The sequence below is a fragment of the Sus scrofa genome, chromosome X, assembly GCF_000003025.6.
Source record: "Sus scrofa isolate TJ Tabasco breed Duroc chromosome X, Sscrofa11.1, whole genome shotgun sequence".
NCBI lineage: Eukaryota > Metazoa > Chordata > Mammalia > Artiodactyla > Suidae > Sus > Sus scrofa.
This window is the reverse complement of record NC_010461.5, coordinates 96619934-96633494: the sequence shown is the minus strand read 5'-3', so window position 1 is coordinate 96633494 and position 13561 is coordinate 96619934. Positions and strand designations below refer to the sequence as shown.

At 40.3% G+C, this 13561-nt stretch overlaps 1 protein-coding gene across 9 annotated transcripts in view; it reads left to right on the top strand.

Annotated features, from left to right (window-relative positions):
- Positions 1 to 13561, top strand: part of KLHL13 (kelch like family member 13) — a 405144-nt gene that overhangs the window by 316748 nt on the left and 74835 nt on the right. For 2 of the 9 annotated variants that reach the window (XM_021080423.1, XM_021080422.1), the window contains 2 exons: positions 8897 to 8989; positions 11069 to 11134. The exons of 4 other annotated variants lie outside the window; for them this stretch is intronic. In XM_021080423.1, coding sequence (XP_020936082.1) covers positions 8897 to 8989; positions 11069 to 11134 — 159 coding nt within the window. Of the gene's footprint in view, positions 1 to 8896; positions 8990 to 9110; positions 9315 to 11068; positions 11135 to 13561 lie in introns of those variants that run through there. 3 more of the 9 variants (XM_021080425.1, XM_021080427.1, XM_021080424.1) reach the window with 3 other exon arrangements.

The following is a 13561-nucleotide window of genomic DNA, read 5'->3' as shown; positions in this document are numbered from 1 at the left end:
AAACTGATAACCACTTTGCCCTGGCAGTTGTCCTTGGTACAATTTCTAGACTTCTTTTTAGCAAAATGAACCTGTAATGGCAGGAATTTCTGGCAGTAGTACAGAGCAAACAATAAAAGAGGGGGGGGGGAGGGGAAGGGAGGGGAGAGAGAGAGAGAGAGAGAAGGTGGGCACAAGGATAGGAGAGACAGTTTATTGGAGGGAGAGCTGGTACTGTAGGAGAAGATATCTGGGAACAAGGAAAACCTCTGCTCATTTCCCCTTCCATTCTACCTCCCTCCCCCAATGTGTTTCAGTGTAACATTTCTCTGTGGATTCTCTTGAATCCATAGAAACTATACATTGCAATAAAAAAAAGTGTAATGACAGTTCTGGGTACAAGGGGTTTGGTGTTTCCCAGTTGTGTGCAAATCTGGGATGACTTACGATGGGAAATGGGATAGAGTGAGTAAGGTGGGGCTGGGCTTGAGAGGACCTTGAAAATGAAGTCTTACATCCACAGAAATAAGGAGTCATGGAAGGTCGAGATAATGAAAGCAACAAGGAAGGCATAATTAATTCTAAATTTTGGATGAGGAAAGATGGCGAGTCAAGTTCACTCTTGGTGGTGGCGCCATTGGTTAATACGGAATCCTATTTTTTGCTACTGATTTTTCGTGGTTCTGGGACTTGTTCCTAACTGTTAGTGTCTGTCCCCTTGGCTGTCCCACTGATCTCCGTGGCTTCCAAGCCAATCTTTCCTTTAGGATTCGGGATCCTAGAGGCTTTTATGACCCTTGTATTTCCAACCAGCCTGCAGGGACTTATACACTACATTTCTGTGTCCCAGTGGCAAAATTCAAGTCCAGTGTTAGCAAAACACAGCTCCCTTTTATAAGATCACATTATTTTCATTTAAATAAAAACCTCCAGCCACTCTAGCCATACCCCAGAACGCAGCAGAGATAGCGGTTAATGATCTGCATCAGTGAGCCCTCACAGCTGCAGAAGCCACCGCCCCCTCTCCATCCTTAACTCTGCATGTGTTAAACCTTGTTGTGAATAGGCTCTTCCCTATGGGGAACTGCTTTGTTCATTATGTTAATATCCTTGCCATTTCTACTCTGCCAGTGGCACAAAGGGGGAGGCCAGGAAATGGGGCGAGAAAGGGATTTGAAGCATTTCCTTAAGCCTAAATAAATTATAATTCTCCTATGGGAACATAGGTCTTTAATCAAATATGTATATTTTTCTGTTTGGAAAGTTCCGGGGGCTGGGTAGCATGGAGCCCTCCATCTGTGTATTTTACTCTTGACTGCTCAGCGTACCTTCTGTGTTACTAGGTATTGATGATGTGCAGTGGCATGCTTGGTTGAATTCAGTTTTGTTTTTTTGGTCATTGTTCAATCTAGTGGAGCAGTTATTGTCAGAATTGGATTTTGTGATTTACTCTTTCATCCTCCCTGGTTACCATAATTTAATAGGATGTATCAGTACAAGTCCAAAGAAAATGCCTTTATCCTGTTCAATTAGCAGTCTGTAGAAATGACTGGCTTTAGGAGACACTGTTTCATTTTTCAGTGTTCACTGGTCTAGATGGTGACAAATCAATGACATGCATTTCCTCGGTTGCTAGCTTGACCAATACTATCTTGACTTAGACAAATGATGATGGGCATTTCCCTTCCTCACAGTAGCGGTTTCCTTTGCTGAGCTCAGTTCAGCAGTCTCTTACTGAGCCATTCACCCCTCCACCCATCTGTCAACTGAAGGAAAACACACAACCTAAAAGTTGTGAGTTATGTTTTATTTAGGGGCCTTACTAAGGACTGAAGCCTGGGAGACAGCCTCTCAGAGGCTCTGAGGAACTGCTCTCAAGAGGTAGAGGAGGAGCCAGGATCCATATAGGAGTTTTTCCTGAAGGAAAAAAAAAATGTAGTTGAACATAAAAAGATTACTACTAATATAACAAAAAGCGACATCCAAAGTTAATTATTTTAGTGCTTTTCTCTGTGTAGGAAGATGCAAGAGTCTGGCCTCATCAAAATCATTCCTTAGGGAAAAAAAAAAAGGAGTTTCCGTTGTGGCACAGCAGAAACGAATCCGACTAGGAACGATGAGGTTTCGGGTTGGGTCCCTGGCCTCGCTCAGTGGGTTAAGGATCTGGCGTTGCCCTGAGCTGTGGTGTAGGTCGCAGATGGGGCTCAGATCCTGCGTTGCTGTGGCTCTGGTGTAGGCCAGCAGCTGCACCTCCGATTAGACCCCCCCCTAGCCTGGGAACCTCCATATGCCATAGGTGCAGCCCTAAAAAAGACAAAAGACAAAAAAAAGAAAGAAAGAAAGAAAAGAAATTATTCCTTAGATAGGCATGGTCACTATCTCGGACCAGTATCCTGTTTTTTCTCCATCCTGAATTCCCCTCAGGCTGTGTTATCTGGTCCCACAGTGGCTGATGGCTCGATGGAGGGCAGTATTTGTTGTTTACTGGAATGGAAGGAGACATTCTTGGTTTACTGAAATGGCAGGCAATATTTTTTGTCTGCACATCCTTCATAAAGTTGTCATATACCTACTATTCTAAGCACCCTGGTAGCCACACGCAGTGTCTATCACACCAACATCTAAAGGCATCATTTAGGTATATTGTTTGCAATTGTTATCGTTTATTTATTTCTTTTGTTTTTTTGTTTATTTATTTCTTACCATTCACATCTTAGTTTAGGAAGGGGAGGGGAGGGAAAAGACACTTTCCTCTGCCCTTCTAGGTTCTTCTAGATAGTCTAAGAATTAAACTGACTACGTGTAGGGAAGTGTCCTGGCAGTGGTAACGAACCCCACTAGTAGCCATGAGGATGTGGATTCGATCCCTGGCCTCACTCAGTGGGTTAAGGATCCTGGGTTGCTATGGCTGTGGCATAGACCGGCGGCTACAGCTCCAATTTGATCTCTAGTCTGGGAACCTCCATATGCTGTGGGTGTGGCCCTTAAAAAAAAAGACAAAAAAGGCATAAATAAATTGACATGTGAGTGACTAACAAGAGAAAATCAAATGTAATTTTGTATGTACGAGAACCCTACATACACGAGACGTTCAAAGACAGAAAGGTAAAATGAGCTAGAGAATGGGATGGGGGCCTGGGGCTTCCAAGGTCAAGGGTCATTCACAGGGCAATAAGAGCACATGATGGGCAATTAGCTGTTGGCCCTGACATACAAATGGGCTACCCAGATAAAATTTATCTCTGATAATAACTTATTCTGGGAAAAAAGAAAACACCCCACTTTAAATCCTTCCAGATAGTTAAAGGAGGGACAAAAGTTTCTCTTGAACCTGCAGAGTCTTAATTGCCTGTAGCTCAAAATGACCCTCATACAAAAGCGACACATTTGCGGGAGGCTCCAACTGCTTTAGAAGAATAAGGCCCTTGAATGATTTCTTGCTTAATTATCATCTGCAAAACTGTGCTTAGTCTTGGAGGAGAGACGAACTTAACCTCTGCTGACTTGATTTCACCAAAACTTCCTCCCCTAATTGGGTTACTCTGTGACAAGCATTGAGTTAGGTATAACAAAAACAGAAGAAGGATTCAGCCGCAAGTCTCAGTTGTTTTTGGTCTAGTGTATAGTTTGTGTCATTTTATTTTATTTATTTGGCTTTTTAGGGCCGCACATGTGTCATATGGAGGTTCCCAGGCTAGGGGTCGAATCGGAGCAGTAGCAGCCAGCCTACATCACAGCCACAGCAATGCCAGATCCAAGCCGTGTCTGAGACCTATACCACCACAGCTCATAGCAACACCAGATCCTTAATCCACTGAGTGAGGCCAGGAATGGAACCTGCATCCTCATGGATGCTAGTAAGATTCGCTTCCGCTGAGCCATGACCGGAACTCCTAGTGTATAGTCTAAAGAAACAATGACAGTCCAAGGTAGAGGAGCTACAATATTCCAAGTGCCTTAGGAGTTTAGAAAAACTAGTACCAGAGTCTACTAAGGATGCCAGAAAAGGTTTCATGGAAGGAGCTATGCTGGGACACTTAAGCATGAGTAGAACTTGGATTTGGTAGATAGGGAGGGCAGGGAATTCCAAGTGGAGAGAATATCACATGCATAACCACTGAGGCATGAGAGAGTATGTATGGTGCACTTGAGGTCTATCCCAAGAAATTACTAATTGAGGCAAAGAACGGAGCTCTGGAAATTGGCATTGGGCAGGGATTTCTGGCATAGGTGCATGTTGATCATTCTGCAGCTTTAATCATCAGCATCCCATATCTTCATGGCCTATGGCCTATTCTTTCCTTTCTCTGGCCATTTACTTCCCCATGATCACTGTGAGAAGACCCTTTATTCCCCCCTAAAACAAATAATACAATACAGAGGTGACTAATGAACTCTAAATTAGGTATCAGGGGACCTAACTGCTTGTTTTCCAGTTCTCTTAGCTGCTGTGTCACTTGAGCCAAGTCATTTAATAACTGTAGCTTCACTCATAACATGGGGAGCTTAACATCTACATTGCCTACCTCAGGCTCAAGGTGAAAATGAAAATGAGACTCTTACAAATTAAGAGGTATAATAAACTTTTTTTTTACTTGGAATTCTTCTGGGGGAGGCTTTCACTTAATGTTTAAAACAAGTGAGATACTTTGTGGAGTATCAGGATAGGAAAATTCAGTTAAAAAGGCATTGACAAATTGAAGTATTCTTACTTCCTTATGAACTCCATGTGTCTGCCCTTCTGACTGTGGAATGTCATTTAGCTTACGTCTATGTTTCTAAACTTGACATGATAAACTTTCTTCCCAAAGGTCTACCATGTGTAATTTAGCTTCTTTCCAATTCTCACTATAATATTAAGTAGTAATGGATTTAAGACTTAGGTTGGTAAGATATGAGTTGTTATATTTCATAGTCATCCTTGAATAATGGACATCTATTAGGTAGCTTGAATTACTCATGATTTAGCCTCAATCCTTTGTGTTACCATATAGTGGCATGACCTAGGTTTTGTTACATTTTAGGAATATGTAAGTTGGTTATGACTCATTCAATTAGGAATGGGAGGTCATAAAACTGTGGCCTTCTATTTCCTTTGCCGTTTTTCCTAATCCAGTGACAGTACAGGCAGAGTTATTAATAACAGGAAAAGATACTTCCATTCATTTTCTTCCCTATGACCCCCACCTTTCCCATTAGATTGAGTGTTAATACTCCTGGAATCTGATAATTCACCTGAAGAATTCGCTTTTGGGCTATAGAAATGTGAGCAATTGCTCCCAATATAAATACCCTGACCAACCCTTCTTTAGATCAGTGTTTATCAAAATCTGTCATCCAAGAATATTTCCACAGGACAGAAAACTCTATAAACCACACAACTCATCCACTCTGAGCCACCTTACACATGCCAGAAGAAAGAAGAGGAGCACTGCTCTACATGAGATAACGTGATGATGGTATTTTAAATGGGCCGTCAGTGAAGTGTTTATACTTGATTAATGCAAACCCTGTCATCAAAAATAATATGAGACCCACTTTGAACTATTCAGAGGTAGTTATTACCCTCTTTCATCCTTTTGCAACTTCTAGATGAACTAGTTCATGTGAATTTGGATAAAATGCCCATTCTAGTTCAAAATATAATATGAAATGATTATTGCTTTTTTCCTGCCAGGCCTGAGGGAAACACTCTAACAATTGTTTTATTTTCCACAAAACTAAATGATGAAATGGTCTGGCTTATTTTCGCTTTGTTTTAAAATCTATGGTACCACTGATACATAGTTTTAAAACATTCTTCCAAAGAGCCAATGGATTAAATCATTTTTTATGTCCCCTAAGTACTGCCCTTTTTTGAAGATTTCTTGAGGAAAGCGTGGCACGTATCCAAAATCACATTCTTCATTTTTTTCCCCCTGTGTTTGAATTTTTTCCTTACAAGTTAGTGGAAAGGAAAGTGGTCAGTTTTTGCACTCAATAAACCAGAAAGAAGGTGTAGACAGCTTTTATCTGGGGCATTTTAAAGTCATTGAGACAATATTTTCAAGTATTAACTGCTTTTTGAAATTATTGGCAGAATCCGCTTAACCCACTTTCACATAAAGTGGTTGAAGAAGATGAAAAGATTTTTTATTGTCTACATAAAAGAAAGCACCATGGTTTTTGCATCCTTGCATAAATCTGAGAGATTATGTATACATAAAAAGGACGAGACAAAGCTGAATGCTAAATGCCAACTTCGGCGAACACTTGTCTGGGTATTTGACACCGAACATAATGGGGTGTGGTTCCACAGGGAGAGGACACTAAATATTTACACCCCAGGACACGTTGCTCTGGTAAAGCTTCTTGTCCTAGATGAATCTCCCAGCTCACACTCATCCCTTTTTAAACACACCCCCTTCTTACACTTGGATTTTTTCCCTTACCACTCCATGAGGTTCAAAACCTTCTGGATCCAATCCCCTGTCTTCACTCTCCCATCTGTTTCTGTGGTCTCCATGAATTCTATGTGCTTATGGTATGGACCTTCAGGTGGATTTTCCTGTTTTAGTTCAAGTAGTAAAACACAATCAGTCTCGCAGTCTCCCCCGCCCCCAGCTCTTTTTTCCAAAGATCACAGCTCCATCCTTCAGCTGTTCTGTTGATATCCATTTCTGATCAGTTCCATGCACGTTTTGAACCAGAGCTGTGATATATACAGCCAACAGTGCTGCATGGTTATACAGAGCTGCTGTCCAATACAGGTCTGCTTCTCTTAAATCCATATTTTCTTTTTAGGCTTGAGAGATTGGTGAAGAAAGTTACCAAGGTTGGTGTATACTGTGAAGTCCAGGGCAGTTTGCTTTCTTAGGCCACTTACCCTCATACTCTGGCTTTGGCCTTAGTGTCATCGCCTTGCCATTTTGCATCCCTTATAGGTAAAAGGTCAAAATGTTTCTTAAGCATTGTGTGCCAGACATTAGGAAGAATGCATGGTCTGTGTGATGGAAGAACATTGATAAACCATAGTCTCAGATTACCAGCGAACACATCACAGAAAAAAATGCAATTTGATTCAGGTCTAGAAGGATGAGCTGAGTTTAAAAAATGGAGTGAGGGAGGGATAGTTAGTTCCCGTTGTGGCTCAGTGGGTTAAGAACCCGACTAGTATCCATGAGGATGCATGTCCGATCCCTGGCCCCACTCAGTGGGTTAAGGATCCAGTGTTGCTGTGAGCTGTTGAGTAGGTTGAAGACGCAGCTTGGATCTGGCATTGCTGTGGCTGTGGTGTAGGCTGGCAGCTGGTAACTCTGACCCCTAGCCTGGGAACTTCCATATGCCACAGGTGAGGCCCTAAAAAGAAAACTAAAGAAAGAAATAAAAATGAGGGGGGTGTTCCCATTGTGGCTCAGTGGGTTAAGAATCTGACTAGTATCCGTGAGGATGTGGGTTTGATCCCTGGCCTTGCTCAGTGGGTTAAGGATTGGCATTGCCACAAGCTGCTGCATTAGGTCACATATGTGGCTCAGATCTGATGTGGCTCAGATCCGGTGTGACTGTGGCTTTGGCTATGGTGTAGGCCTGCAGCTGCAGCTCCGATTCAACCCCTAGCCCAGGAACTTTCATATACCATAGGTGTGTCCTTAAAAAGAAAAAAAAAGTGAAGAAGGGAAGGGATTTCATGCAGGAGGACCTGTGGAGCAAAGGAGAGAAAGAATAAAGCAAGCTTGTGAGGTATCTAGATGGGCAGTTGGTGTTAGGAGATACAAGACAGTGAATGGGAAGAACAGATTGGCAGACTTGTCTTGAGTTCTGAGTGCTGGGTGTAGTGGTTTGATTAATTCCTTGAGTGATTCACTCATTCAAAAGATGGCTTCTCCTAGTTCATAGGCTAAAATCCAAACGTCTTTGCAGGCATGTAAGGTCTTCTGGGATGTGGTTTCTGTATATCTTTTTTTTTTTTTTTTTTGTCTTTTTAGGGCCTCCCCCGCGGCATATGGAGGTTCTCAGGCTAGGGGGTCCAATCGGAGCTGTTGCTGCCGGCCTACACCAGAGCCACGTCTGCAACCTACACCACAGCTCATGGCCGTGCCGGATCCTTAACCCACTGAGCGAGGCCAAAGATCAAACCCACAACCTCATCGTTCCTAGTCGGATTCGTTTCCGCTGTGCCACAACAGGAACTCCAGTTTCTGTATATCTTAAAATCCACTCCCCTCAACCCCGCGTACCCTTAACAGTCAGTCCTTCCATTTCTATTGAAGATTTTCCTGATTCTCCCAGCATGAGGTAGCCCTTCCACCTCTGTGTGTCTGCATAGACTATTTTTTCTAGGCACCACCTAGTAAATGCCTCACTCTTCAGCCTGGGTTACGGCACTAATTTCCTTGTTCCTCTGCTGCTGTGCAATCCTGGGCTTGCGCTGCAAATGCTTCTACACTGTATCTTTTGCTGTCGGAGTACCTGTTTGCTTCCCTCACTCAACTAGAAGCTTCCTGAGAGCACAGGACTGTGTCTTCTTCACCTTTACATCCATAGCATCCATATCATCTCACAGGGTACCTGCCTGACATGTAGCCAGTTCTTGACACATATTTGTTGAATAACATATTTGCCGAACATTTAATTTGCATCACATATAGTTTATTTTAAGGGAGTCCTCTAGAAGCAACATGATTGCTAGATTAAAGATGAGAGCTGCAGAGAGACCAGTTCTATGCATTTGTCAAAGTAGTTCATTTGCTGAACACACAAAGAAACAACAGGGGGCATATCCCTCGAAAATTGATAAAGAGGAAAGGATAAATAAATGACCGGCTACTAGGGGCTGGGAGAGGAAAGAGTTAAAGATAATAAGGATTTAAGGTAATATGACAAATCTCAGGACAGTGACCCTTGAAAAAATAAGATAAACGTGTTTTGTTTCCCTCAGTCAGATCTCCTGGTGTTCCTATTTGTCTCACCCCACCTCAGCTCTGAAGATGAATACATTGTTCCCGTTCGGTTTACTGTTACTAAGCCTGAGGTTTGTGCGCTTTTGATCTTTATATCTGATCAGGAGTTAAGATAGGAAATAGAAATAGTTCAATCACGCTGACTACAATTTCCTATCAAGGGAAGGTGTGCAGTGCATAGGTTTTGAATATATCAAGCTTGTTTCTGCTTTTGGGAGCTACAATTGCAAAGTGTTATACCAGGCAGATGCACTGGGGTGCGCTACTGTGTAGCAGAGCTTAGCTGTGCATCACAGCTCTCAACTTTAAAACTCCAGAGAATTTGATGAGAGAGGGATCCACAAGAACATGACAAATGATGAGAGTTCAAACCTTAAGAGAAAAATGGGCTTATTGGTAAGAGACCTTCTTTTTCTTTATTTACTACTGTTACTTATTCATTAAAATAGCAAGCCTGTTGTTTTCATATGTGGCTGTGAAGCGGTGTACAAAAATCAATTTTATATGTATTGTAGAATTCAGGAGACATATTGGTAACCATGGAAAAATCATAGGAAGCATGTATAAAGCTTGATTTTTGAAAAAAAAAATCACTAGGGAAATTTTACTTTATTGCAGATTGTGGTATAGATTGATTTATATAGCTTAAATGTAATACAGGTTAAGGAATACATATATTTTTTTAAAAGTTAAAATAAAGAATAGTGACTTGTGTAGAGCTACATAATTCCACTCAGTTACCAGAAGGTGGCACACCAGATTCTTCTTAAATACACAAAGGAAAGGAATAATATTAATAGGAATATAAAATAAGCTGTATTTAATGATACTTTAATGGATTTTTAAGCAAAAAAAATAATATAATTGTTATTTGCTTGGTGAGGCTGATTGCTAAATCATGACAACTATGAATTTAACCCGTTGTGGCTTTTTATGATTCAAAACTAATTTTTCTGTATATGGTAAAACTAGACTTTGAAATAGTATTACCATTAAGGAGATGCTGTTTTGACTTTATCATTTTAAAGAGAAATAAAATACTTGCTACCTACCTTTTGCGTAAGAAGCCGGTACATGCAGGATAACATTCTGGATAAGGCTTCTGCCAAGGTCTTTTTACAGCTACTATTGGACTATGACTTTGATTTAGTTGTGACTGTAATAATGCAATAGTGCTTGGACATAAGGAAACACTTTTCCAGTAAATATATTTTACTGAGATGATCCAGAAAAAAAATACCAAAACTGTTCATTTTGAAGAAGAAGTTAGATACAGGCACTGCTTAGTAATGTTTACTTTCTATAAGCTAATAACAACATAAATGAAATAAATGTAAATAAATTGAATTTTGTGTTAGAGCTTCTCAAACACCTGCCAGCATACTTTAATTTTTTAAGAGAGTTGACCGTTGACAGCGTATACTGCAGTGCTTCTGTAGTAGTCTCTGTTTTTAAAACTGCGTTCCTGAGGCAGTACCAGAAGTGTATCTGTTCATCCTTGCCTTTTGCATTAGCCCGAAGGAGTTAGACATATAACAGAACTTCACAAAAATAAAATCTTCTGGTTAGGAGGCAATACATCTATTTATATGTTTTTATTAATTACAAGCAGTATGAAAATAAGAAAATTTGTCGTAAACGAACCTAGGAGAACATTAGCCATCTGTTCTCTGAAAGCTTATAATGTGTGTCATTTGCTTTCAGGTTTTTAATGGCAAAACAGTATATCAGCAAAGAATTGAACTTTAGGCTTAAAAAGCTAGAAAATGACAAAGCATTCCGAGGCTGAGTATATATTTACTGGAAAAGTGTTTTCTTATGTCCAAATTTGTCTAGTTTAGTCTTTTAGATCAGCTGCCAAGAAATGTTGTATTTAATGTCAATCTTTATTCCAGACTTTCTGAAACATTAAGAGAGCTTCTAAAAACAAATAGAATCTTATGGCTTGTTAGTTAAGGGTTTTTTTTTTTAAAGTTAATTTACATATTTTAAATTGTTCTTTGTGGTCCCAACTGTCCATTATTTATAAATATGGTTTATTCATTTACAGCTAAAAAATTTTAGAGTATGCTTTGAAAAATTTGAATTACATACAATAAAGTCACAATTAACCAGATTTTTTTTTTTTTTTTTTTGCACTCCACCTTCAGGAGACGGAGGCAATTATCTTTAAAACAAGCCGATTTCAAGGATATGTTCAAAAAATCAACTTCAGGGTATGTTCAAGGGTCTTGCGTTTTCTTCTGCCTTTTTGTCAATGAGAATTTACTTTCATAAAAAAGACCCTGAGGTAACTAGAAGACATTCAGTCATCAAGGAAACTTTCAGTAATGTCTAGGGTACTGTGTTTATTAAGGCAAAGAAATAAATTATTTCTTTTAAAAAATACCACACCTCATTGTATTGTGCTTTATAGTCTCCAGTGTGCTTTCACAAACGCAAGTTCAGTTGGTTTGCCTAACATTGCCGTGAATCTGGCAAGGAATGTTGGCATCTTCCCTACTTTACAGATGAGGAAGATAACTCTAGAAGTGACAAAGCTAGTTAGGGGCAGAGCTACAATCAGACGACCACAGGTGGCCAGCGCCATCCTTATCCAAAAAGTTTGAAACACGTTTTTAACTTCTACTCTGTATTGCCCAATCAGTATAATTTATACTACCTTTGTTTCCTAATTGCTGTACCTCACCATTTCCCACCTGGCATGTGTCTGTCCATCTGCCTCTGTATCTGTCAGCCAGCCAGAGACCTGGCTTTCAGACCCTCCCGGACCTGGAAGGATCTGGAGTGTGGGAGGGCAAGATAATGGCCATGGACAGTGCAGACTGACAACTAGTGGTGAGCAGCCAAGGCTGAGGAAGGCCAGGGGGACCAAGAGAGAAAACAGAATCTTGCTCCGACTGGGGTCATCTTGAGTCGGGGTCAGCAACCTGGACTTTAAGGCAGAGTTTCTCCAAGTTTAGTAGACGAGGCATGAACATCAGCTAGGCTACTTGTTTCAAATGCAGAGTACTGGTTCTCACTTCCAGGTTCGTGCATTTTCAGTCTTCAGCCCAGATGATTCTTTTGCATCCTAAAGTTTGGGAGCCCCTCTCTGCAAGGTATAGGACTCTTGGTAGATGTATTGGAAGGTAAAAAAAAGAGCCCCTTTTGCTCTTGGTAGCTTCCAAGTTCCATGTCAAAGCCAATGGGGGCGGGAGTTAGGCAGAGGTGAGGAATGACAGCTGTTGCTTGCGAATCTTGCTCTATCTCCCTTGGAAGCATGTCATAGTAGCTGTTGTGCATTTTGTTTGGTGCCTATGAGGTATTTTCAATAGGCTTGTTCCATTTTAGGCTTGAAGAAGGTAAAGGGCAGAAAGATTGCCACCAAAAGGTGAAAAACAAGTGACTTTTGATGTTTTTAAAGAGTTAATCTATTCCATTTTTTTTTACATTTAATTTTTAAAAACTGGCCAGAACACCAGGCTGTCTGGAATTCTGGATAGTTAAGGTTTAAGGATAGCAGTATATTGATGCTTACTCAGGTTTCAAATGTGAATATGCAGTCGGCCTGATTAGAGCTTAGGGATTTGTGGACAGGGAATATGTTTTCTTTTATATACTTGTAACATTCTAGCACAGTCCTAACTGCTTAGTACCCACTGATGATGGAGCAGATTCAGCACGCACCTCTTCTTTACAGGTTTTGGGTTTGGCATAGTGAGTTGATTGATTTTGGTATTTGCGAAGTTCAAGGAGTCTATCTTAGCCTGTCAGGAATGGCTAATATGCTAAAGAGGCCTTGGTATAAACAAATGCATTATAGTTGACAAATGCAAAAACATGGCCCTAATCAATTTGCTGATGCTTGTTCTCTGTTTAGAGTATCGGTTTAAGCTCCTTTAAGCTCGATGTTGCTGCCTCTTCACCCTTTTCGGAAAACACATTATGTAGTTCTGTTCTTTACAAATCTGAATCTCAAAAGCTGGTGATTCTGGAAATCCCTAAATGTAAATATTTGTGTTTACTGGCTGAACAGAATCATGTGAATTTAAACAAAATGGCCAGACCCTCTAGTCGAAGACTCATAAAAATGCTCAACAGTGTCTCCAACTTAGATCAAGCTGAATAAGGAATGAATGAATAAATATATGCTAGCTAAAGGGAAGCTGTATTTTACTCAAGTGTTATGTAGCTTTAGGATTCCTTGAGAAATAACTTGAGTATTTAAAACATATTTGATTTTGAAGACACAAAGTGGCTTTGAACTACTAGTTGAAGTAGACCGACTTAGAAAGGCAGTCAGGAAACCGAAATTTAAATTGCATATACCTAAAACCTAGGGTCTACCTAGAAGATGAGTTCTGTTTTTCATTCCCACATATCAGAATCACATTTACTCTAGTTAGTAACAGAACATGAGAGAAAGGAAAAGAACGGATTTTCTCCCATTGGACAAGCATCGGAGTAATGAAGCTAGATGCAGTTCTAAAATGATGCCATCATTAGGTTCTAACACACGAATACTTTATATCACGTGAGTTAATGATGTCTTACATCACAGGATTTTCATTGACTTGCTAAATATGATTTTTGGACATAGCAGTTTTAAATTGTACACTAGCTTCTATAATTTAGACTCGCTACCATATATTTGGCATCTT